The sequence below is a fragment of the Microtus pennsylvanicus genome, chromosome 10 (genome assembly GCF_037038515.1).
Source record: "Microtus pennsylvanicus isolate mMicPen1 chromosome 10, mMicPen1.hap1, whole genome shotgun sequence".
In the NCBI taxonomy this organism is placed as follows: Eukaryota; Metazoa; Chordata; class Mammalia; order Rodentia; family Cricetidae; genus Microtus; species Microtus pennsylvanicus.
The window spans coordinates 90,494,375-90,517,469 of record NC_134588.1 but is presented as its reverse complement, the minus strand read 5'-3'; the positions used below and the strand labels follow the sequence as shown (position 1 = coordinate 90,517,469).

Genomic DNA, 23,095 nt, shown 5'->3' with positions numbered 1-23,095 from the left:
GTTAGGTTTTCATACCACCCCTCAAATGGCCCTTAATTTTTGACTCTCTTCCCCCTTTCCCCTCCCCTTCTCCATTTCATCCTTTTGTGTTAGCCCTCCCCTCCGTCCACGACCATCTATCTATTCTTTTTCCCTTTCCCAAGGGAGATCTATCAGTCCCTAGTCCCTTTCTCTATACCTACCCTCTGTGGTTCTATGGGTTATAGCTTGGTTATCATTGACTTAATAGCTAATATCCACATATAAGCCAATACATACCATATTTGTCTTTCTTGGTCAGAGTTACCTCACTATGGATAATTTTTTAGTTCCATCTATTTACCTGCAAGTTTCAATTTTTTTTAAACAGCTGAGTAATACTTCATTGTGTAAATGTACCACATTTTCTTTATCCAGTCTTCTGTCGGGGCACATCTAGGTTGTTTCCAATGTCTGGCTATTGTGAATAGAGCAGCAGTGAAAATGGTTGGGCAAGTGTCTCTGTGGCTAGGATGAACTGTCGTCCCGTGGGTATATACCCAAGAGTGGTATTGCTGGACCTTGAGATAGATCAGTTTCCACCTTCACCCCGATTTCCATAGTGTCTGTGCGAGTTTGCAGTCCCGCCAGCAATGGATGAATGGAGACTTTATTTTCTATCTTGAACTTTGGAGGGTTGTGGGGAAAGCTACGCTGAGTGCAGCTTAGCACCACTTCAGCAAGCCTCCCTTCACCTTGCGCAGAAGCCGTCATTTTTCCCTTGGCCGCGGTCCGCCCACGGCGCTGCAGAGGGGCTGGTGAGAGCCAGAGGCCGCTCTAGCCGGCCACACGGTGGCGGTGCCGCGGCTGCCTGGCTTCCAGGTGCCGCCATGTTGGACGAACGGGGCTTGAACCATGGTGGCGAGCGCCAGGCTGCGGCTACCGGCACCGCCAGCCCGGCTGGACACATGGTGGAAGTGCGGCCCGGGCTGTATCTGGGTGGGGCAGCGGCGGTGGCGGAACCAAACCACCTGCTGGAGGCCGGCATCACCGCCGTGCTGACGGTAGACTCCGAACCGGGTTTCCAGGCTGGGGCTGGGTTCGAAGGACTCCGGAGCCTCTTCGTGCCGGCGCTGGACAAACCCGAGACCGACTTGCTCAGCCACTTGGATCGCTGCGTGGCCTTCATCGGCCAGTCGCGAGCCGAGGGACGTGCGGTGTTGGTGCACTGGTAAGTGCAAGGTGCCAGGGGCAAGCCTCCTTTCTGCAGAGCGCCCAGGAGTGGAGGAACCGGCTGTCATAGCTGATAATCTCGCTCCTCATCCTCATCCTTGGGGATGGCTCAAGGAGGAGCTTCTGGAGACTGGCCCCTGGTTCGTGTTTTGTTTGGTTCATTTTGCAGCATCAGCCTGTCTATGTATGAATGTATGTATGTATGTATGTATGTGTGTGTGTGTGTGTGTGTGTGTGTGTGTGTGTGTGTGTGTGTGTGTATCTCTATCTACCTACCTACCAATTATTTGTCTGTCTCTCATCTGTCTATAGTTTTGGAGTTGAATGTAGTGCAGCTAGATTTATTGGGGTGAAAATATGTGATACTTTTCTTTCTTATCCTAAAAGTCACTGTGGTTAAACAAAAGAAAACCATAAGCCCTTTTTTTGAGACAAGGTCTTACTGGTGTAGATCTGGCAGGCGAGGAACTCACTCACTGTGTAGACCACTCTGGCTTCAAAACCACAGATACCCGCCGGCACACCTTCAGTGCGCCACCATGCCTTGAGTATTTTTAATCAAAGTTTTACATAACCAAGGGAAAATGCTTGGTTTGATTAAGACTGGACAGTCATATAGCAATGTGATTGGACAAAAGGAGTGTGATCTAATGCCAATGGAGTGAGAGGGTAACTCGGCCTGACCCATATTGATCTTCTTCCTCTGGGGTGTAGGGCAAGGCCCTTTCTGGATTGACGGCCTTAGGATACATCAGACTAAGTAGATCAGAGAATTGATTTGTCCTGCTAGCATGCTAGGCAGACACTCTAGTACTGTGGCCTAGCTCCAGTCTTAAGAGGATGTTTTTGCAGCCGGTTCTCACACAGAAGGGTGGAGAAAGGCTACAGCGTACTGTCTCCCTGTCTCTCTTTTTGAGCTGTAAGTTTTACTGTCTTGTCTAGGCTGTCCTTGAACTTGGGACCCTCCTGCTTCTGCCTCCTGCGTGGTTGTATTTATATGCATGTGCTACTAGTTTGTCTTTAATTCTGGTCTTTGTGCTTAATATTGGAGTAGAGGGTCTGGTCTCTCTGCCTTGTCCTGGGGTGAGTGGGGAGAAAGAGAAGCAGAAGAAATGATAAACAGATCAGGGGAGACTAGTGTTGAGAGAAAAGGACCTTGTATTTGTTCTGTAGTCATTACAATTAAAAAAAAATCTGTAAATAATTAGCCACTAAGCCCAACCTGTGAGATCACAACCAGAAATCAAGTCACTCCCCAGCCCCGTGCAGCTCTCTGGGACAGAAAGTTGAAACAATGTGAACTGTGCCCTTATATCACTTAGAGGTCTCTTTCTCCTGTTAGCAGCTGTGAGCAAGGTTAGGTTGTCACCCCCCTCTGCCCCCGCCCCACCCCCAAATAACTTTATTTTTATGTAGGGCCCTTCTGCCTTGTGACTTTTGGTTTTGGAGACCAGGCTGGGATAGGTTACCATATTTTATGGAGCTTGCCTCCTTCCATGAAAACCCATAAGAGTTAGAAATTCCATTTGTCCTCTGAACTAGAAGTCTCTTCTCTGGGCCTTGTCTAGGAAACTGACAGCGTATATAGCAGCAAAAATAAAAGGCTGGAAAATCTTAGTAGGTGTTGGGGATTCCTGATAGTCCTGCTGGGTTGGTTTGAACTGTTCTGTTGGACTCTTGTGCAGTAGTCCTAAGGGTGGACACAGGGACAGAGGTAGTGATGAAAGACGTATGGGACCAGATCTGGAACAACTTGGAGTTAAGAGCAAAGGAGCTAGGACATCAGTTAAAAATTTTAAGGTAGTTATTTTTGAATAGTTAGTACATCCATATTGATCAGAATTTAAAAAGGAATAAGGAAATCAATGACTGTGCTTGTATGTTGGCGGTATTTAAGAGGTGTGGGCTAATTGGAGTGGAAGTGGAAATGATCTGGGCACAGCGGTACACACCTGTCACCCCATCACGTAGGAGGCGGAGACAGGAAGATTGCTATAACTATGAGAAAGGAAAAGATAGAAGTGAGGTGGACCTAAATTTTACCATTAATGGGGGCTGGGCTTTCCCTTGGTTTTTAATTGCTGCTATTTGCTGTTTTATTTTGAAGGTCTCTTTTTCAGCCATGCAGGAGTCAGTCGAAGTGTTGCTGTAGTGACTGCCTTTATAATGAAGACAGACCAACTTACCTTTGAAAAGGCTTATGAAAGCCTCCAGACCGTCAAGCCGGAAGCCAAGTGAGTCCTGTCACAGTAACACTTCTTTCTCTTCCTTTAAAGTCTGTATGAATGCATGGTGTGCGTGTGCGTGTGTGTGCGTGTGTGTGTGTGTGTGTGTGTGCGTGCGTGCGTGCGTGTGTGTGTGTGTGTGTGTGTAGTGCATGTGTAGTGCACTTGCATGGGTCAGAAGCAAACTTAGGATCTTCTTCGGCTGCTCTTACCAGTTCTCCTTTTGTCCTGAGGTTTTATTGAAAGAGGGCCCAACTTCACAGCTCACTTTTCATTGCAGGATGAATGAGGGATTTGAAGGGCAACTGAAGTTATATGAGGCCATGGGATGCGAAGTCGACACCTCGAGCGCAGCTTACAAGCAGTACCGGCTCCAGAAGGTCACCGAGAAGTACCCGGGTGGGTAAAGACTGATCACTGGTGGAATCTGCACTCCACTGAGGCCTCATTTACTTGGACACTAAATGCATTGTATTACTTTTCAAGAACTAGGAGGCAGAGACTGCCGTTTCCTCTGTTTAGCAGAAAGTCACGTGGTTTAAAAATGGCTGGGATTGAAATCTGGCAGTTCCATTTAGAGTGAAGGCTTATTCGCTTTGCTTTCCTCCCTGATTTCTCAACGTGGAGAGTTTTGTTCTGAGTTCAGCATGGATCGCCTCAGTTTGGCATTGGGATTTTGTTTGAAAATCTAGAAGGTTGATGTTGACAGTTGGATGCATTTAAATTACCTTGCAGAACTTCGGAATTTGCCTCAAGAACTCTTTGCTGTTGACCCAACCACCATGTCACAGGGATTAAAAGATGACATTCTCTACAAATGTAGAAAGTGCAGGTAAAATATTTTGGATCCTCTGGAATTTTTAATCATCTTGGTAGTTGCAAAAGCACTTCAAGTTTTATTTTCTTATCTCTCTAGGAAGGATTTGTTTAATTGAATATTATGGAAATTTTACATGCAAACCTGCCCCAGAGAGAATGTAGCTTAGTAACCAGATTGTAGGGCTATTGAAATTTTGAGTGGCATACTCAATGTTGTATTCTTTTGGCTTGTAAGAAATATTGTACATTTCATCTTTGTTTTCATCCTTTGGAAGTCGTTAATGCTTTTGTCTTTGGTGGTTTTGCAGGCGATCTTTATTTAGAAGTTCTAGTATTTTGGATCATAGTGAAGGAAGCGGGCCAATAGCCTTTGCTCACAAGAGAACAACACCGTCTTTGGTACTTATGGGGAGTCAGGCTCAGTGTACATCTTACTTCATTGAACCTGTACAGTGGATGGAGTCGACTTTATTGGGAGTAATAGATGGACAGGTGAGAACATTATTTTCTTTCTGCAGTTTTGTTGTGTCGTCTAAATTCTTTTCCCTTCTCCACCTTTAAACTGTATTTTAGAGCGAGGAATGTGGCTTAGTTGGTAGAATGCTCATCTAGTATGCGTGACCCTGGATTCCATCTCTAGCATCACATAGGCCAGGCCTGAAATGCCAGCACTCTGGAGGTTAAGGCAGGAGGGTTGGAAGTTAGGGGCACCTCAGGCACACAGTGAGTTTGAGTCTGTCCTGGCTGATGTTCATGAGGCACTGTCTCAAGACAACACAACAACAAACATTTTTATTATTTTTAATATCTGTATTACATCTTCTCTTTTTGTATGCGGCTGTATGTACCTGTGGGGGTTCTGGGGTGTCACACACTCATACATGGAAGCCAGAGAACAGCTAGTGGAAGTTGGTTTCCTGTTCACCATGTTGGTCTCAGGACCAAGCTCAGGCCATTGGGCTTGGCCGGAGGGTCCTTACCTGTTGTCCCATCTTATTGTCTGGATAAAAAAACAAAACTAACAAACATCTGTGTTGTAATCAACCATTCCCTTCTGAAGATTCTGAGGACTGTCTTTTTAGTATATGAATAAGGTCACCAAAAATAAGAATCCCTACTCAGACCATGCACACTAAACATAAGTGATAATGCTGTTGCTAACATTAGAGAGAGTGCAGAAATCTTGGTGAGTACTTTTGGATTTCTCTGACGCACATGCTCCTGATACCAGCTAGCAGTAGAAGATGAGAATCTGAATGTGCACTTCCATCCTTTACCATGAGAGTCTGATTTGGACTCCTGTTAATAATCGATTAGAAGCCAAGTATTTGTTACCTTGATACAAACATTTTTAGTTGCTTTGAGCTTTGCTTTCCCCCTTCATCCTGAGGTTCCTGTCCCTCCTTTTCAGTACAAAGTGCCTCTCCTGTGGTAATTGTACTTTATGATCAACCCAGATTACAAGTTCCTTGATGGTAACACATGCCTTGAATCCCAGCACAGGGGAAGCAGAGACAGGCGGATCTCGAGACTCTACAGAGCGAGTTCCAGGACAGCCAGGGCTACACAGAGAAACCCTATCTCGAAAAACCAAAATCAAAACTAACTAACCAACCAATAAAAAAAAACCCAAATTTTTTGAGAACAGGAATCATGCCATAGCTATTTTATATTCTGCATTGTCAAAGATAGTTGCTGATGAATATAAAATGGATACAATGACACATTTGCTTCTTTCAGCTTCTTTGCCCAAAATGCAGTGCCAAGTTGGGTTCCTTCAACTGGTATGGAGAACAGTGCTCGTGTGGTCGATGGATAACCCCTGCTTTCCAAATACACAAGAACAGGGTGGATGAAATGAAAACGTTGCCAGCTCTGGGATCACAAACAAGGAAACTATGAACTTGGGACACAGTTTGGAATAAAACCCGATGAAATGTATTTCTCTTGATCATTATCTTTCATAGCAGAGGCCAAAATTTCATTTAGTGTCCAAAGGTAGTTACTGTGGCAGATACGTGTTGGTAGCTTATCTATCACATGACGTATGATGCATATACATTACTTCACTGGGCAATCCAGGCAATCGTGTACATTTGATTTGATATTAAAATCTTTTATAACCAGATGCCCTGTTACATGTTTTAAGCTTTTGTGCTCTTTGGATCTAGCCCATGCTTTAAGCATGCTAGGTAAACATTCTACCTCTGACCTATATCTGGGACCTCTTACACACGTAAAGTTTTGCTTTATAGTGTGTTGGTTGTATGACACTAAAGTCTAGATGGATAAAATTGTATGTAAAAAGTTGAGATTGTCCGTATCCAGGTAGATATTCTTTGGTTTTCAGAAATATAAAGCAGATTAATTTGTTGTATTTTGAAAAATTATTTCCGTGTCTCATTTAAGGGACATTAGTGAACCTACACAGGTGCCTTTTGGTGACTCCTCCTGGGGAAATGTGAACAGGCATCTGTATTGGGCACTGACCACAGACCAAAGAGATGCTTCCACCCAAGTCCAGCTTGGTAAACTGGTGAATTTATTGGGGTTACTTCCAGGAGTGTGGGTAACTACTCACAAAAGCTGCATTCCTACAGCTTCCTGCTCAGTTTGCAGGCAACTTACTGCAGGAGAGTCTCTTCTCCCAGTAACCATCACAGTTAATGTTACCTTTGGAACAACCTGTTGATCTTGTAACTGTCTTAAACCTTGTAAATTGTGTTAATCCCTTTCTTCCCTCCTGGAGTTGGGAGGGTAGAAAGAGAGGGAGAGGGGAAGAAAGTGCGTTTTGAAAAGGTTACTATGTAGCCCTGGTGTGTGTATGAGAGAGACTGAGTGTCTATGTAGCTCTGGTTGTCCTGGAACTCACTCTGTAGACCAGACTGGTCAGACAGAAATCCAAGTGCCTCAGCATTAGCTAAGAAGGCCTTAAGACATATTTACTTATCTGTGTCTGTGTATAACACATTGATGAAGCTGGGTAGTGGTGGTGCACGCCTTTAATCCCAGCACTGGGGAGACAGAAGCAGGTGAATCTCTGAGTTTGAAATCTGTAGTTAAGACTTTCCTTTGTGGGATTACCAGCCTACAAATTATGACACAGACTTATTCCTGATTATGAATGCTTGACCACTAGCTTAGGCTTATTCCCATCTAGCGCTTGTAACTCAAATTAACCTGTTTCTATTAATCTACATTCTACCACATGACTTTTAACTCTGTCTCTGTACATCCAACTTGTTCTGTGTCTTGCTGCTGTGCCTCTCTCCTTCCCAGAGTTTTCTCTCTCCCTGCAAGTCCCACCTAGTCCCTCCTGCCTAGCTATTGGCATTCAGCTCTTTATTAAGGCAATCAGAAAGTGCCTTGGGCAGAGACACTTCTTTACAGTATACAAAAGTATTATTGCGGAACAGAGGCCAACCTGGTCTACAGAGCAAGATCCAGGACAGCCAGAACTACACAGAGAAACACTGTCTCAAAAACAAACAAACAAAAACCCCCAAAACAATTAAAAAAGACACTGACACGGAAATAATTTTTAAATAACGTGAACAACAATTCTCTCTGAACATGCCTAGTTAGTTTGGGAGGGGCATTACTGATGACTCTTGAGAAAGACCTTTGTATATGATCTGAAGCTTCTGGAAGCTTGCATATAATATTTCTTTTTTTTTTTATTTTACACTTATTTATTTATTATGTATACAATATTCTGTCTGTGTGTGTCCGCAGGCCAGAAGAGGGCACTAAATCTCATTACAGATGGTTGTGAGCCACCATGTGGTTGCTGGGAATTGAACTCATGACCTTTGGAAGAGCAGGCAATGCTCTTAACCACCGAGCCATCTCTCCAGCCCCCCATATAATATTTCTTAAACAAGGAGAAATTCTTTCATTTCTGTCTTCCATAAAATTTGCTCACCCTTTTCTCCTTCGTATCTTCTCAAAGCTTTTCAAAACCTGGTCACTCCACGAGAGTGCCTCTTTGTGGGTAAAAAATGGTTTGGCACGATTTCACGTGGCTCAGCTTACCGTCTAGCCACCCTACACCGTAGCATACAGCAGAGAGCAGCCCATTTCATTTGAACTTAGATTTTCATATAATGTGTAATGTGCGCCGAGACCATGTGTGCATTATTGTAGGTGACACCGTGAACACATCAGTCAAGCCCCTGCTTTCTGGCTACTGCAGTCCGGCTGGAAGGGGCAATGCCTTTTTGAAAGCTAATTGTATTTGCAAGTGAGGAATGGCTGGGAAACCTAACTATTTATGTGACGTTCAGCCAGGGTAGTGGTGCATGCCTGTAATTCCAGTCCTCTGGAGGTGGAGGCAGGAGGATCAGGAGTTAAGGTCTTCCTGAGCTTTGCCGGGAGTTGGAGTTAAGGCCACAGGAATCTTAAACAAAACAGCAGAAAAACAGAACAAGGTGTATGCACACTGCCTTGGGGCCACTGGACAGCATGACCCTGAGTGTGTCTACTTCCTTTGCTGGGTGTGGATGGTGCTACCAGGAACCAGCCAAGACTTTGGTTCTCTGGGTTATGTTAGGCTTGGTGAAACTGGTGTGGGCAAGGATCAAATGCCCTAGAACAGATGACAGCCAATATTTGGGGCTCTCCAGTGAATTGTTTTATATTGCTTTCTGATCAAACAACTCACTCTTAACTCCCTCCCCACACTCCCCATCCTCCAAGCATCTTCTCGCTTTCATGACTTTTTGTTTGTCTTTTCCCATCCACTGAACTTAACTGGTACTATCTCAGTGAGCACGGATGAGGTTGAATCCAAATTAGAATCAAGACTGACATCAAAATCTCCTTTACTCTCTATATCCCGATATTTGGCTCCACTATTCAGGGTAATATATATCTTAAAGATGTCATACCGCAGTGCTGATCTGACCAAAATCTAATAGTACTGATGAGACCCAATATAAATAAGGTGTAATTTCACCAGTCAGGTTTTTGTTTAACCAGTATTCATTGGTAGGTTACCACTAGAGTACAAACCAAATGGTTTTATTCTCCTAATGAGGATACTGTGGTGGCTCAGGTACCCATGAAGAACACATCATCCCTTGATTTGGTGTGCCATCCCCCCAAGCTCCTGGGACATCAGTGCTGGCACCACCTCTCCAGGCTCAAGCGGCACTTATCCAGCAACTGGGACCTGGTTTTCCAAGATGCCCCAATGAAGGGCACATCTGTACTTGTGTCTTGGTCATATACTTTTGTCATTCACCCTTGCCTCTTCCGGATAACCAGGTCACATCTGTTCCATTCTTGCTGACAATCTCCACTCCTCCATGGCTAGCCCTGCTCGTAGGGCCGGTGTTATTAATCTGTTTTTCTTCTAGCAATTTGCCTTCTCAGCTTCCGCAAGGAACAGATACACGAGGTCTCCAGGATAGCAGCTAACTGAATGCTTCTTCACCCATAACCTCCCACTGAGTATGAGCCCCTTGACTCCCGGACTCCCCTTCCCAACATCCTCTGGGATGTTGAACTAGAAGCTCTGCGTCCATTTCAGCTTCACTCTCCCAGTTCCAAACTTTACCAAGATGTTCTGCTGGGAAGCCAACCCCACTCCTCCCATTCCAGACCTCGCCCCTCAGAAAGCACACCAAGGGTCAGCTCCTGCCCCAGAACTGTTCAAGATCACGCCTACAGGGTTTTTAGGACCTGCCAAGAGCTTTCTCTCTCTCCTGCCTTCCCAATAATCACCAGGGAGTTGCTTCACTCTGCTTTGCTCTGTTTATTAAATCTGGGATTAATTGCTAGATTTGACTTATTGCATCAACGGAGGATATCCAGTAACTGGGGATCCAATAACTAACCACATAGCGAAAGTGAACTTGGTGGCCAGGTTTGAATTTAGAAGTGTGAAGTATTCTGGCAAAAATAAAAGCAAACCTCCCCAGTCTAGCCTGTAAAACTGGCAGCTTTAGGAACAAGTTAAACATAACTATGAAGATAATGTCAGCAGACTCACAAAGTAGGCAGTTCTCAAGGCAAGACTTGTTTCTTCAACATACGGTGCCAAACAAAGTGGGGGAAAGTGTTGAGGAATATTTGCTTCCACTGTGTGAAGATGTGTCACTCTGGCTGGTTTAATAAAGAGCTGAGTGGCCAATAGCTAGGCAGGAGAGACAGGTGGGATTTCTGGGGAGAGAGGAAGAGGAGAGGAAGAGAGGAAGAAGTCCATCATGGTACAGAATGCAGATTAATAGAAGCAGGTTAATTTGAGTTATAAGAGCTAGTTGGGGACAAGCCTAAAACTAAAGGCCAAACTTTCAAATTTTATAAGTCTCTGTGTTGTTATTTGGGAGCTGGCGATTCAAAGATAGTCTGACAAGAAAACTTGCTACAGAAAAGGGATTGGCACGTGAACCTTAGTTGCACAGTGTTAATCTTATTTGTATCTTCATTTTCACAAGCCAACTCGAGGTGGGCATTTTATTTTTAGTATCTATGTGTGCACACAAGTTTGAGTTTATGTGCATCACATGTGTACAGAATCCCTTGAAGCAGAAGAGAACTTTTAATCTCCTGGAGCTGGATTTAAAAATGGTTGTGAGCTTCCATGTGGCTCCTGGGAACTGAACCCGGGTCCTCTGTGAGATCAAGTGCCTTAATTGTTGGGCCATCTCTACTTCCTAGACAGGCAGTTTTAAGACTGAAAATTGAATGTGGAACTGATAGGTATTAGGTAATAAGGAAATACTGACTTTGCTAGGTGTCAGTATGGTATTTTCAAAATAGGCTTTGTTTAGATAAATGAAATACTATGTCTGAGATTTGCTGTAAGACTTCCTGGAAAAACAGAAAAGGTTTTGGGAGGGAAGATAGATGGAACAGGAGCGGCAGATGGTTGAAGCTGGGGTGGCAGCAACATGGGGATTCACCACATTGCCTCTTACATTTGTTAAAATAAACCTGAAAGTGTTGCTTTGTGCACAACGTAAGTTTTTCTAAGTGGGAAATCCTAAAAGAGCATGCAGACAAAGTATGACAAGAATGGAATCCAGCAAGGGGTTTGGACACAAGAGTGTGGTACCAAAGTCAATTGTGTTACTATGTCTAGTGTTGCTACATCTAAGATACCAAGTAACAGAGAAAGAATGAAAACCAAACTATAAACTCTGAAGAGGAAAACCTCAACAATCTCAGGATAGGCAAGGATTTCTTAAAATACAAGTGGCAGAAACCCAACAAACGACTGACATTCACTACATTGAACAGACAGCCACCCCCTCCCCTAACAAAGATAAAGACAAGTACCAAGCCAGGAGAAGAGATTCACAACACACACAGTAAATGAATAAAGGAGGCTGCATATCGCTGGGAGAAAGGAATCCAGGAGCACACTTTGTCAAACCAAGTGGACGGTTCACAGAACAGTGTGTAACGAACGTTAAGGAGTACAGCATTCCTATGCTGCCAGAGAAGTGTGAACTACAGTCACACTACTCAGAGTGGCACAAATTGTCAGTCTGACCATATCTAGTGTTGGTGAATATGGAAACTGCTCATTTTGCAAGTGACCCAGCAAGATATGCTTGCAGGGAATGTATTTCATGTACTGGTACACAACTAAAAGACCATCATCTTAGGGCAACAGAAAAACTGATTCCATCTGTTCAAGGAAGTGTAGCAGTTAAAATATGGAGAGAGCCTCAAAGAGTAATACCCAACAATTTGGGGAACATTTACAGTGTTACACATTTATGTGAACAACCCCTGCCCCCAACACTCAACATATGTATTTACAAACATTTAAACATGGTAAAAGTAAAAATTAAAACAGAGCCGAGTAGTGGCTCACGCCTTTAATCCTAGCACTCAGGAGGCAGAGACATGCGGATCTCTGTGAGTTTGAGGCCAGCCTGGTCTACAGAGCGAGTTCCAGACAGAACAGGTTCCAAAAGCTACAGAGAAACCCTGTCTCAAACAAACAAACAAACAAACAAACAAACAAACAAACAAACCCAAAACCCCAAACAAACAAAAAATCAAAAACAAAACAAAAAACCCGAAACAAAAAAATTAAAACGGACTAAAAAGATTTCTATAAAATTCTTGATAGGAATTGTCTATTTGGACAGAGGGAAATTAAATTGGGTGTGTAGTGGTATAGTTGGGAGACGGTCTGCCTTTCCTGTCTATAAATTTAAAATTTCATATACTCTGAGAAAAATTTATATTTAAGTGAAAAATTTTAATATTTGTTTACTTAATGACAGGTATCCAAATGTTTATATCGTAATTGTCCAGACTTTCTGAATAAGAGAACTTGATAAAAGTTAAATTTTATAAAAGTTAAAAACTTAAAGACCATGGTGCTTGGTAGGTAGAGAAATAGAGAACACTCGATTTTATTTTAGTTTGTATGTCAATGAATTTGAAGCGCAAGAATGAAAGTATTATAAATTTCATGGTAAACAAAGAATGTATCATTCCAATGATGGAAGGAATGGCATTTATTGTATGAGGACTTTAAAACTGTGTGAGCGTGTGTGTGTGCGCGCGCGTGCGTGTGCGAGCGCCAGCGCACCCGTGAGGAGCATTGCACGTGTTTATGCGGGTGCGCTCCGCTAGCAGCCGGACTTCACGAATTCGGAGCGGGCTTCCCCGCATTCCGCAATCGGTAGTAACATCAGCCACGAGGAGCTCGGAGGATTCTGGGAAGCATTTCTGTTTTGTTTGTAACCATGGGAAAAATTCCACTCGGTCCTAGAGGGATCCGCGTTCATTCACCGATTCGTTTTAAAAGTCACCGGCCACTGAAATTGAGTAAAACTGAAAAAGAAACAATAGTCCGTCTTGAAACTATTTTTTTCAAACACGTTTACATTTTCAGTTGGAATTCATGATGCGTATGGTTTTCTTCTAAAACTATTTAGAATCTTGAAGTTTTAGTAATAAAAGATTGACAAGTTATTGCGAGTTTTAGAAATTCTTCAGGAGGCAAGTGTGGACATGAGAGTTTATCTTATATATTTTCTTTGTTTAAATTTGTTTGAAGGCGGACTTTCCACAAGTATGATAGGTGAGAATGTTTTCCTCCGATTGCCTGTAAAGAGTCAGTTCTAACAAACGTGGAAAATTCTTTGTGTTCGTCTGTATGTACTGTGTACATGGAAATTTTTTACAGCGAAAGAAAAGTATTCACAAAAACAGAATCAGATTTGCTGCCAATTTCTAGTTTTGTTCTGAGATATCTACATCGTAGTATCAAGCAAATTAAAGAGCAAACTGCTATGGTCAGGAGACTTTTCAGTTTTAATATTATCAACAAATTTAACTGAAGTAGTTAAATCTGCGTGCTCTCTGCCCATTTTTAAAAAAGAAAGAAAGAAGAATGACAAAAAACCTCACAGAGGGACAGAACGTGCTGAAATCGTCCCCAGGGAAATATTTACTCACTGGTCGGCTTGGCTTTAACGCTGACGTCTCCTTAGCTTTTGCTACAAGTGCCGGTGTGCGGTGAGATAGTTTGCCTCCGCTCGGCCACCGTCCGTCAGCCCTCAGCATATTTTGTCCGCCGGCCGCCGCCGTTTCGGATTACTCACCGACCGGAGTTCGGAGGTACGGAGAGCTATCTGTTTCGCCGAAGCTGGCTGGTGTGGCCGGCACCATGGAGTCGCCTTTTAGTCCGGGATTTCCTCACCGACCAGAGGAAGACTGGGGTGAGTGGATCTGCGAATGTACCCGGGCTCGCTCGGGCCCGTTGCGGGGGTTTTCCTCCTGGTTTCCGCCCGGCGGCGGTGACAGGTGGGGACGAACCTTGCCCAGGGAGCGAGGCCATGGATTGGGGGCTCATGGAAGGGACTGGCAGAACCACTGGGCTTCTGTCCTGGCCGCAGCGACATGGAAGTGATGTTCGAATCGGGGAAATCGCTGTAGTTTTTCAGCGTGTGTTCCTGGTGGAAATACCAGGTGATCTTGAGGGACCAGAACTCAGCAGGGTGACTCTGGCTGCCGCTCCAGGCAATTTTCTCAGACTGTGGGATGTGGTTGGGAGTGAATGTGTGTGTGTGTGTGTGTGTGTGTGTGTGTGTACGCGCATGTGTGCACTGCACGTGCGCGTGACATGTTTGAGAAAATATGGTTGAAATACACACATAGAAGAAAATCCTTATCTCTCCGCTGTCATGGTTGATTTAAGGCATATATCCAAATTGGCAAAGAAGCAAAGGTCCCAATCACCTGACCCGTGTCCCTGATTACTAGATCTACCATAAACTGATGTAATCCTGACTGCTGTCCAAACAGCTCTGAAATCTCTTGTTAGATCTTGCTTGGTTTTGGTGTTCAGGAAAGATGGGATGGAGAATTGACACCGGACAAGTGTTGTCATCTGAATCCTTAGAGGAGCCCGATATTCCTCTTTTGATTACGAGACAGGGATCCAACATGAAGGTACCTCAGTGGATCCTGTAGTTAGACTGCACCGTTCTTCAGCGTTGTGATTTTGGGGTGTTATTTTCCTGGGGCCAGACCAACATTCCATCACACGAGTGGACTGTCAGCTAGAATGGATAGAACATCCTACTTTAATTTTCCAGTGGCAGATGTGATCTATAATTACGATCTATGAGAGATTTATTTTAAATTATGGAAAAAAAACTGTAGGGGTCCATTCTCCAGTGCGTTTCCCCAGCTAAATGTTTTGTTTTAGTAACATTAGCCACTTGCTTAGGGCCTTGTTTTTGTCAGCTATCCCACTAAGCACGCTACGTGTGTTATTGGTGGCCACAGCAGTCCAGGGTCCTGCTGTCCTTTAGATGCTGAAACTGGGGCTGACAGAATTTGCCCTCAGTCCTAGAGAGGTGTTGAGTGGTAAAAGTAGGATTAGAACCGAGGCCGTCTAACTCTGAGGTCTGTGCCTCTGGTTTTTCACTCTGTAACATTTTCCTAGCTTTTTTCTAAAGGTGGATTTTTTCCCTCTAATGCTTCTTTCTGATTTTAACAAGTCTGCTTCAGTTATAGCTGTGGTTTGTTTTCTCAACCATCTGACCCTCATATTTTCATGGCATTTCTTAAACTGTAACACAAAGCACTTTCTGATAGCATTGTTTTGTCTTGTTTTCTGACTCTCGGCTGCGTTTTCCTAACTCCTAGACTTGATTCTTTAATGGAGCACTCAGTTCTCTGTCGTCAGTTGACTGACTCCATTCTCAGGTATCCTGCCCCATCTCTCCTTGAGCACGCTCTTTCCCTCTTGTGTTTTAGGTTTCTTTTTTCAGACTGTTGACAATTATCTCTTGGAAGAGTACTTTTTTCCCTTAGGTGTTCAGTAGGTAGGAAAGATTTTGCAGGCGTTAGGCACTACTGTCTACTAGGGTTTCTTAATAGAATAATGGATTCTTTAGGAGTTGCTGTTTTGGATGTTTAATTATTTTACTGATGTATTGATGTTTTAAAAATATTTTTAGCAACTGCCCTGTTAAAATTTAAAAATTGGATTTTATAATTAGTATTTCTTATGATTAACAGCTTGAACAATTTGAAGGACATCATCTCAGCACAGGATATGATGGGATGTGCTTCTATTCATTTATTTTCTAAGTGTGATTAATGAACTTTAGAGCCGACATCTGCAGATGTATTTTGGAAAGGTCCACAAGGCACTTGTTTTGGGCATCACTATCATGTGGCCTTGCAGCTGCTCTGCCGTGGTGAAAAAGCAGCCATAGGCGGTGCAGATAAGTGAGACTGGCTGTGTTCCCGTAAAAGCTTATGGAGACTGAAATTTGCATTTCACATAGATGTATTCATTATTTCTCTACTTATTTACTTAGAGTCTTTTAAAAGCGTGTAGCTCAGGCTGTTCTCATGCTTCGGATATTCCTGCCTTAGCCTTCTGAATGCTGGGATTATAGGCATACAGTACCATACCCGGCTCCCATTATGGCTGTTGTTGTTAGGTCTTTTGAGACAAGGTCTTGCTATACAGCCCAGGGTGGCCTGCAACTTTCATAAGTCTCCTGCCTCTGGCTCCCCAGTTATATCTAGTGTATTACTTAATGTCTTTGTTAAATGCAGCTTAGATTTTTAGAGTGATCTTGCTGATAGGACATGTAATTCCTTAGACGCCCCCTCTCCTCTCTACAGTTCCCTCTACTGGTATCATCTTACATTACTATGCTGGTCAGTTGGTTGTTTTTGTTTGTTTGTTAATTTGACACAAGCTAGAATTATCCGGGAAGAGAGAATCTCTATTGAGAAAATTCTTCCATTAGATTGTCATGTAGGCAGGTCTGTGGATATTTTTTTTTTCCTTCTTAATGATTGATGTGGGAGAGCCTAGCCCGCTGTGGGTGGTGCCAACCCTCGGCAGGTGGTTTTGGGGTTTTGGGGTGCATAAGAAAGCAGGCTGAGCAAGACAAGGGGAACATCATTCATCTATGACGTTGGCTTCAGTTCCTGTTTCTAGGTTTCTGCCTTGAGTTCCTGCCCTGACTTCCCTTCATGTAGACAGTGATGGGACATGTAAGCCAAATAAACCCTTTCCTCCTCAAGTTGCTTTTGGTCATGGTGTTTCATCACAGCAATGGAAGGCAAACTGAAGCAATTAGTGTGGGACTTTGTTCAGATGGATGAACTATGTTGATCAGTTTTTTCTTTTCTTTTCTTTCTTTCTTTATTTCTTTTTTTTTTTTTTTTTTGAGACAGGGTCTCCAACTTGGCCTGGAACATTTGATGTAACCCAAGCTTGCCTTGCATTCTTAATGCTCTTGTCTCAGCTTTGCAAATACTGGACTTATAGGCATGAGCCACCATGACTGGCTTGGTAGGTTAGTATTAAGTGAAGGATGAACATTATAGGTGTTTTGACAAGCACAATGCCATGGGCCATCATTACAGTGTTGTGCAGAGTAGGGTGAGAGGGTCTCTCTTGCACATTCCCTGTGCGCCATCCACTCATCCCTCCTTCCTTCCACCTGAGTCGTCCCACACCCCATAATAGATCTTTTCTCTGTCTGCACAGTTTTGCTTTTGTTGTATAGTTGGAACCATGCAGTATGAAGCCTTTTCAAATTGGCTTCTTTACTTAGTAGTGTGCATTTGAAGTGCCTCTGTGTCGTTCTGTGCCTCGATGGCATATTTCTATATTATAATTTATAAATATTATTTTTTATATTTAGCAAATAGTGCTAAATATAAAGGTTTTGATAAATGTTTAATGACACTGATCTGTCAGTACAGTATTCTACATGCTGTGGAGGATGCTAGCATGCTCAGGTTTGGATGCCAGCCCTCTTTTCTTGTCCTGTAGATGATTGCCTTCTTGCTGTGTCCTCACATGGTGTTGGAGGAAAGCATTATCCTCTTCTTCCAGATTCATTTAGCCTTAGTAATCTCCTCAAGACCCTGCGTCAGATATAACCATCTTGGGGATTATAGTGCCCATATGAATTTTTGGAGGACATAATTCAGTTTAGAGTACACAGTTTGTGTGTCTGTTTACATGTTGATATTGTGGTTGCTTCTGATTTTTGGCAGTTAGACATGAAGGTGCTCTAAACATCTGTGTGCGGGTTTTTGTGTTGATGTAAGTTTTCATATCATCTGGACTGATCCAAAGGAGCTCAATTACTGGATCATATTATAATTTGGTTTATAAGAAACCACCAAGCTTGTACCATTTTGTGTCTCCACCAGCAATGAGTGGATGTTTCTGTTTGATGGTGTTTGCTGTTGCCAGTACTTTGAGTTTAGCCATCTTAACAGGTGTGTGGCGGTCCTTGTTTTAATTTGCAGTTTTCTAATGTTACATGGTGTTGAGCATCTTTCCTGGCTAGTTTACAATCTTAACTTTCCTCTGCTTTCTTCCTCTTTCCCTCTTGCTTGAACTTTTCAAAAGTCTCTCTCTCTCTCTTCCTTCTTTTTTTTTTTTTTAAGCCACTTGAGATGTGTGTCAAGATGAGAAGCTTCCTGCTGCTGCGGTTTCTCTCATGGCTTTAGTATCTTCTTTGAAGCTTCTCTTCCTTCCTCTCCTTGCACTAACCAAAGTGTGACACTCCGCTGATGACACAGCTTTCCCCAAAGTTCTGGTGAAAGCCTTCTGCACCCGGCACTGCAGAATATAGTAGTTGTCTTTTTTTTGTCCTTCTCTGCCATTTCTAGGACATGCTCCTTTCCTCCACAAGCAATGTCTAGGTGTCAGTCTTACCTTGTCACAGTATGCAGTCTTCCACCTCTTCCTGTTGCAGAGACCTGCTGATTCTTTCATCACTTTCACTGGGAAATGTAGCTACTAACTTACTGGTGCGTTCTCTGACATTGCCTGCTAGGATTTTTGGCTATTTCAGTAGTTCGGCCAGTCCATTCCCTGCCTAATTACTGATGATTGTTCCCTAAAGCTTCTCTCTGAAGCCTCTGGCACCTCCTCTTTGATGCTCTGAATCAGAACTTCCAGTCCTTTCCTCATTTCCCCCATCACACGCTTACCTTCCCTCCATACAGATGCTGAAGTTGGCTTCTTGTTCCTAGATTGAATCTGACCTTCTCTGCGTGTTTCAGATCGCCATGCTTTATTAAAAGTTGCTCAAGCTATTTTTCTGGTACGGATAGCATTTCTCCCATCTCTTAGAAAAGAAATGTGTAGTGATTTCACTTCTTCTATTTGGAGGGGGGACAATGCCAAAATCTCCTTAGTTGTTACTTCCCTTTGTGCTGTTTCCGCTTTTCTCCTTTTCCCTTCTTTTTTTGTAAATAGAGAAATTTCTTAAAAGTCCATGTTCAGGGGTGACCCCAACCTTTTCTTCTTTTTTGGCTACTTTTATTTATTTGTGTGTGCGTGGGTGGTCTGCATGCCAAAGCACATGTGTGGAGGTCAGAAGATTACTTCGGGAATTGGTTCTTTACTTGTATCATGTGGGTCCTGGGGATCAAACTTAGAAAGTCAAGCTTTGCAGCAAGCACCTTTACTTACTGAGCCATCTTGTGACCCCACCTTCCTTCATATTGAAAATAATAAGACTCTGATCAGGCTGAGATGAAGTAAAATGCGAGATCACTGTGGAGGAGTAAACAAGTGTGTGGTCAGGGCAGAGGGAGGTGAGGTTGAAAAGCTTACCAAGAAAGCTAACAATCGTAGCTGCTATTGTTGAGGGAAGTCTAAATATTGGGGGTGTGAAATTGGTGAAGGACATAGGAATAGGCAGTAAATTTTAATACTCTACCGTGATTTGTGCCCTTCGTTTCTCATGGAGTCTAATGAAACAGTCTATACGTATAGAAGTGTATGTCTTCATTTTTTTTAAGCCACAGAAGCTGAAAGATCAGTACGCTGATATCTCATTTCCCTTATGCACCGACTGTTAAAATCCCGCCCCACTTACTGTGTCCCTTATTACCCACACTTCCCCTCGTCCACCACCTGAAACACGAACATGTGGAAGGAAACTCCTAAATACTTGACCAGGTATTTCTTAAGAACAGGATGTTTATTTAAAAAAAAAACCATGAATGCATGACAACATTTATAGTTCTAAGCCAGATCACAAGGTTCCTTCTTACCTTGAATTAACTGTGGCCACCAACCACTTACAACAGGAACTCATTTTGAGAAGTGTGCTGTGTGCCCGTCATAGTGTGGCGTGTGCTTACAAAACCTGGATTGTAAGGTCACTCTACACTTACATTGTATGATACATATGTGCACATATAATACACACATAAATGCTGTCTGAGATTAAGTAAAATACAAGAGCAAATGATGCAATTAAGACACAGTAGATGTAAGAGATATGATATGTCTACCAGTGTAACCTGGCTCACAGTTTAACTGTAACTTTTTTATAAGTAGAGGGAGCATAGTATTAAACTCAGGGTAAGGGAGTGTACTGTAGCAAACTCGACACTAGTAACGTAGTTGTTGGCTGTCATTATCAAGAATTACGTGTGTGCTATCCACAGTTGTATGCTTTATGAGCTTCACAATAGTTCTTTACACGTCACCACCACAAACACTTGAGCATGCACCTCCATAAGACACCGACAGCCCTGGTTTCTCCAGGTGATGGGATTTTTTCAGTTCTGTTCTAACTTTTTGGGACTGTCTTTATATATTGTTGATCATATTTGTTTTCAATATCCCTTTTAAAAGGTTTTTTTTTTGTTGTTTTCGTTTTGCTTTTTAAATAGACTCTTACGGCCTTTGTAGCTAAGGATGGAGGATGACTTTGAACTCATGTCCTCTTGCCTCTGTCTGCCAGGTGCTGGGATCCTAGGATCTGTGCACGCTTCACTTTGCAGATGGAGTTACATCTCTAACCCTTCAGCAGGCTCAGCAGGGTCTTCCTTTTCGTTTTTTCTTTAAGACAGGATTTCTCTGTATAGCTCTGGCTGTCCTGGAATTCGCTGTGTAGACCAGGCTGGCCTCAGATTGAGAGATCCACCTGCTTCTGCCTCCAAATTCTGGGATTAAAGTCTTGCACTGCCTGGCCAGGGTCTTGTTATGTAACCAGGTTGGCTTCAGACTTTCCATTCTCCTGTCTCTGCCCCTGAGTGCTAGGTATAGGCATGCAATACCGTGTCTGACCAACTTTTGTTTTCAGTTTTTTTTTGTTTTGTTTTGTTTTTTTTTGAGACAGGGTTTCTTTGTATGGTCTTGACTGTCCTGAAAATCACTCTGTAGACCAGGCTGGCCTTGACTCACAGAAATCCGCCTGCCTCTACCTCCCAGTGCTGGAATTAAAGGTGTGTGCCACCACCACCCGACTTGTTTTCATTTTTTTTTTGAGAGGATCTTATGTAGCCCAGTCTGACTTCCAATTTTTTGTGTAGCTGAGGATGACCTTTAGTTTACTTTAAATAAAAATTTTCTGAGGTTACTTTTATTTTATATGTATGGGTATTTTGCCCATGTATGTTTGTGCAGCCATGTCCATGTCTAGTGCATGTGGAAGTCAGAAGAGGGTGTCAAATCCCCTGGAACTGGAGTTGCAAATAGTTGTAGGTGCTGGGACTTGAACCCGGGTCTTCTATAAGAACAGCCAGTGCCTTTAACTACTAAGCCATCTATCTCTCCAGCTACAATTGATCTTAATTTAAAATAAATTTAGTTAGTTATTGTTGTGTATGTGTAACATGTGTAAAGGTAAGAGGACAACTTTGTGGAGTGGGTTTTCTCCGTTCACCTTTTTTTTTGTTTGTTTGTTTGTTTTTAAGATGGTTTCTCTGTATAACATTCTTGGCTATCCAGGAACTCACTTTGTAGATCAGGCTGGCCTCAAAGTCACTGAAATCTGCCTGCCTTTGCCTCCCAAGTGCTGGGATTCCAGGTGTGCATCACCATTGCCCGGCTCCATTCACCTTTGGATGGGTTCTGAGAATGGAACTTGGGTCATGAGACCTGCTTAGCATGCCCCTTACCAGATGAGCCAACTCACTGGTCCCTTGAATTTCCTTATCATTTCTCTGTTTCTACCTCCTGAGTAGGAGAATTACAGGCATGTGCCATGCCCGGTTTATGTGGTACTGTGGGTTGAACCCAGGGCTTCATGTATAGTATACCGATTGAGCTATAACCCCATCCCAGTGCTTTGTTTTTACAGCTTTGTTGCAGCTGGTGTACTGAAAAGCCTGCCTGAGGGCTATGACAGAAGCCAGGAGACTATTCCCATAGTTAACTGATGCAGATGTGTGTAGCTACACATGCATGTTTTTGAGTTGAGACTTTTGTGTTCCTCATGCTGGCCTTGAACTGGTGAACTCAAGTCAAGTCATCCTGTTGCTTCAGCTTCACAAGAAGCCAAGACCAGAGGTCTGTGCCGTAATGTCCATCTAAAATTCTGAAGCAGTTTCAAATCTGCAGTTGCAAGAACACTGAAAAGAACTCTTGCATGCCCTTCTGCAGTTTTCACATCATGTCACAGTTGCACCATTTCTTTCTCTTTTTTATTTTCCCCATCTTAAATACTACAATATATATCAAGCCCACCACCACCAGAAAATAACAAGCACAGCCCATCCCAGGCTTTTCTATATTACCGCAGTGTGTTTCTTCCACTCAGAAAACAAACTCTGACACAACACTTCTGTTCATTTCACAGACATTTTAAATTTTGCTGACTGTCTCAATGGCTTTTCCATTCTAGTCTGGAATTCTTCCTGGAAACACTGTGCTTTTATCTCACATGTCTCATTGGTGGCCTTTATTTTGGAATAGCTCTAGTTTTTTCCTGTCTATCATGTTCTCGGCAGTTGTTTGTGCTAGAAATCAGTGATAATCTGGGTCTATCCACTGTGTCCTGTGATCAGACTCAGGCCATGCAGCGGCAGGTGTGCCGATGGCATGATGCTGGCTGTCGAAGGTGCTTGGTCACATGATTAAAGCTAAGTTGCCACCTGTCAGGTTTCTCCTCTGTAAAGTCAGTTTGCCTTTTGTGTTTTTCTTTATATTCAGGGGACAGAATGTGATAGGACACTAATGTCCTGTTGTCATTAAAATCCCCACACCCCTATCCTCTTGAGTGTGGCAGCCTGCCGTGTGCACATTGTCTGTCTCTATCCTATCTTAGTTATTAATTTGCAAACAGCGCTTACAGCATTAGAAAGAAAACTCTTTCCCGCCCTTCCTTCCTCTGTCCATGTGAATTCATTGACTTTTTTTTTAAATCTTAATGAATTGTAAACTTTTACTCTAATGCTTTCTCAGGTTTGATCAGTGGGAGTTCTTTCATGTTAGTGTCTGTGGTGTTTGGACATATTCATGTCCTTTTTGTTTGTGTGTCCATGAGGTACTAGGATTGAACCTCAGGGCCTTGAACATGTCAGGCAAGAATGCTGCTACAGAACTGTGACCACTCTTCTTTTGATACGCTCTTATCTTTGCTGAGAATTTT

The 23,095-nt window shown here is 43.1% G+C and overlaps 2 protein-coding genes across 5 annotated transcripts in view; both read left to right on the top strand.

Annotated features, from left to right (window-relative positions):
- Positions 1–810: 810 nt before the first annotated feature.
- On the top strand, positions 811–6,363 carry Dusp12 (dual specificity phosphatase 12). Of its 3 annotated transcripts, none has more exons than XM_075989064.1 (6): positions 811–1,189; positions 3,312–3,425; positions 3,697–3,815; positions 4,152–4,248; positions 4,544–4,727; positions 5,976–6,363. In XM_075989064.1, exons 1-6 carry the CDS (start codon positions 849–851, stop codon positions 6,135–6,137), a joined length of 1,017 nt encoding a protein of 338 aa, XP_075845179.1. In that variant the 5' UTR covers positions 811–848; the 3' UTR covers positions 6,138–6,363. The 3 variants fall into 3 exon arrangements, with proteins under 3 accessions (XP_075845179.1, XP_075845181.1, XP_075845180.1); XM_075989065.1 differs by having other exon boundaries at positions 846–1,189; positions 3,299–3,425; XM_075989066.1 differs by lacking the exon at positions 4,544–4,727 and having other exon boundaries at positions 825–1,189; positions 5,976–6,176.
- Positions 6,364–13,772: 7,409 nt separating this feature from the next.
- Positions 13,773–23,095, top strand: part of Atf6 (activating transcription factor 6) — a 169,506-nt gene continuing 160,183 nt past the window's right edge. For both annotated transcript variants that reach the window (XM_075989061.1, XM_075989063.1), the window contains exon 1: positions 13,773–13,927. In XM_075989061.1, the coding sequence (XP_075845176.1) occupies positions 13,876–13,927 (52 nt within the window). In that variant the 5' untranslated portion in view covers positions 13,773–13,875. The remainder of the gene's footprint in view (positions 13,928–23,095) is intronic.

Coding starts and splice junctions, on each gene's coding strand:
- Dusp12 (XM_075989064.1), top strand. CDS start 849: ATGTTGGACGAACGGGGCTTGAACCATGGTGGCGAGCGCCAGGCTGCG. Junction 3,426..3,696: donor ACCGTCAAGCCGGAAGCCAA/GTGAGTCCTGTC, acceptor TTTTCATTGCAG/GATGAATGAGGGATTTGAAG. Junction 4,728..5,975: donor TGGGAGTAATAGATGGACAG/GTGAGAACATTA, acceptor TGCTTCTTTCAG/CTTCTTTGCCCAAAATGCAG.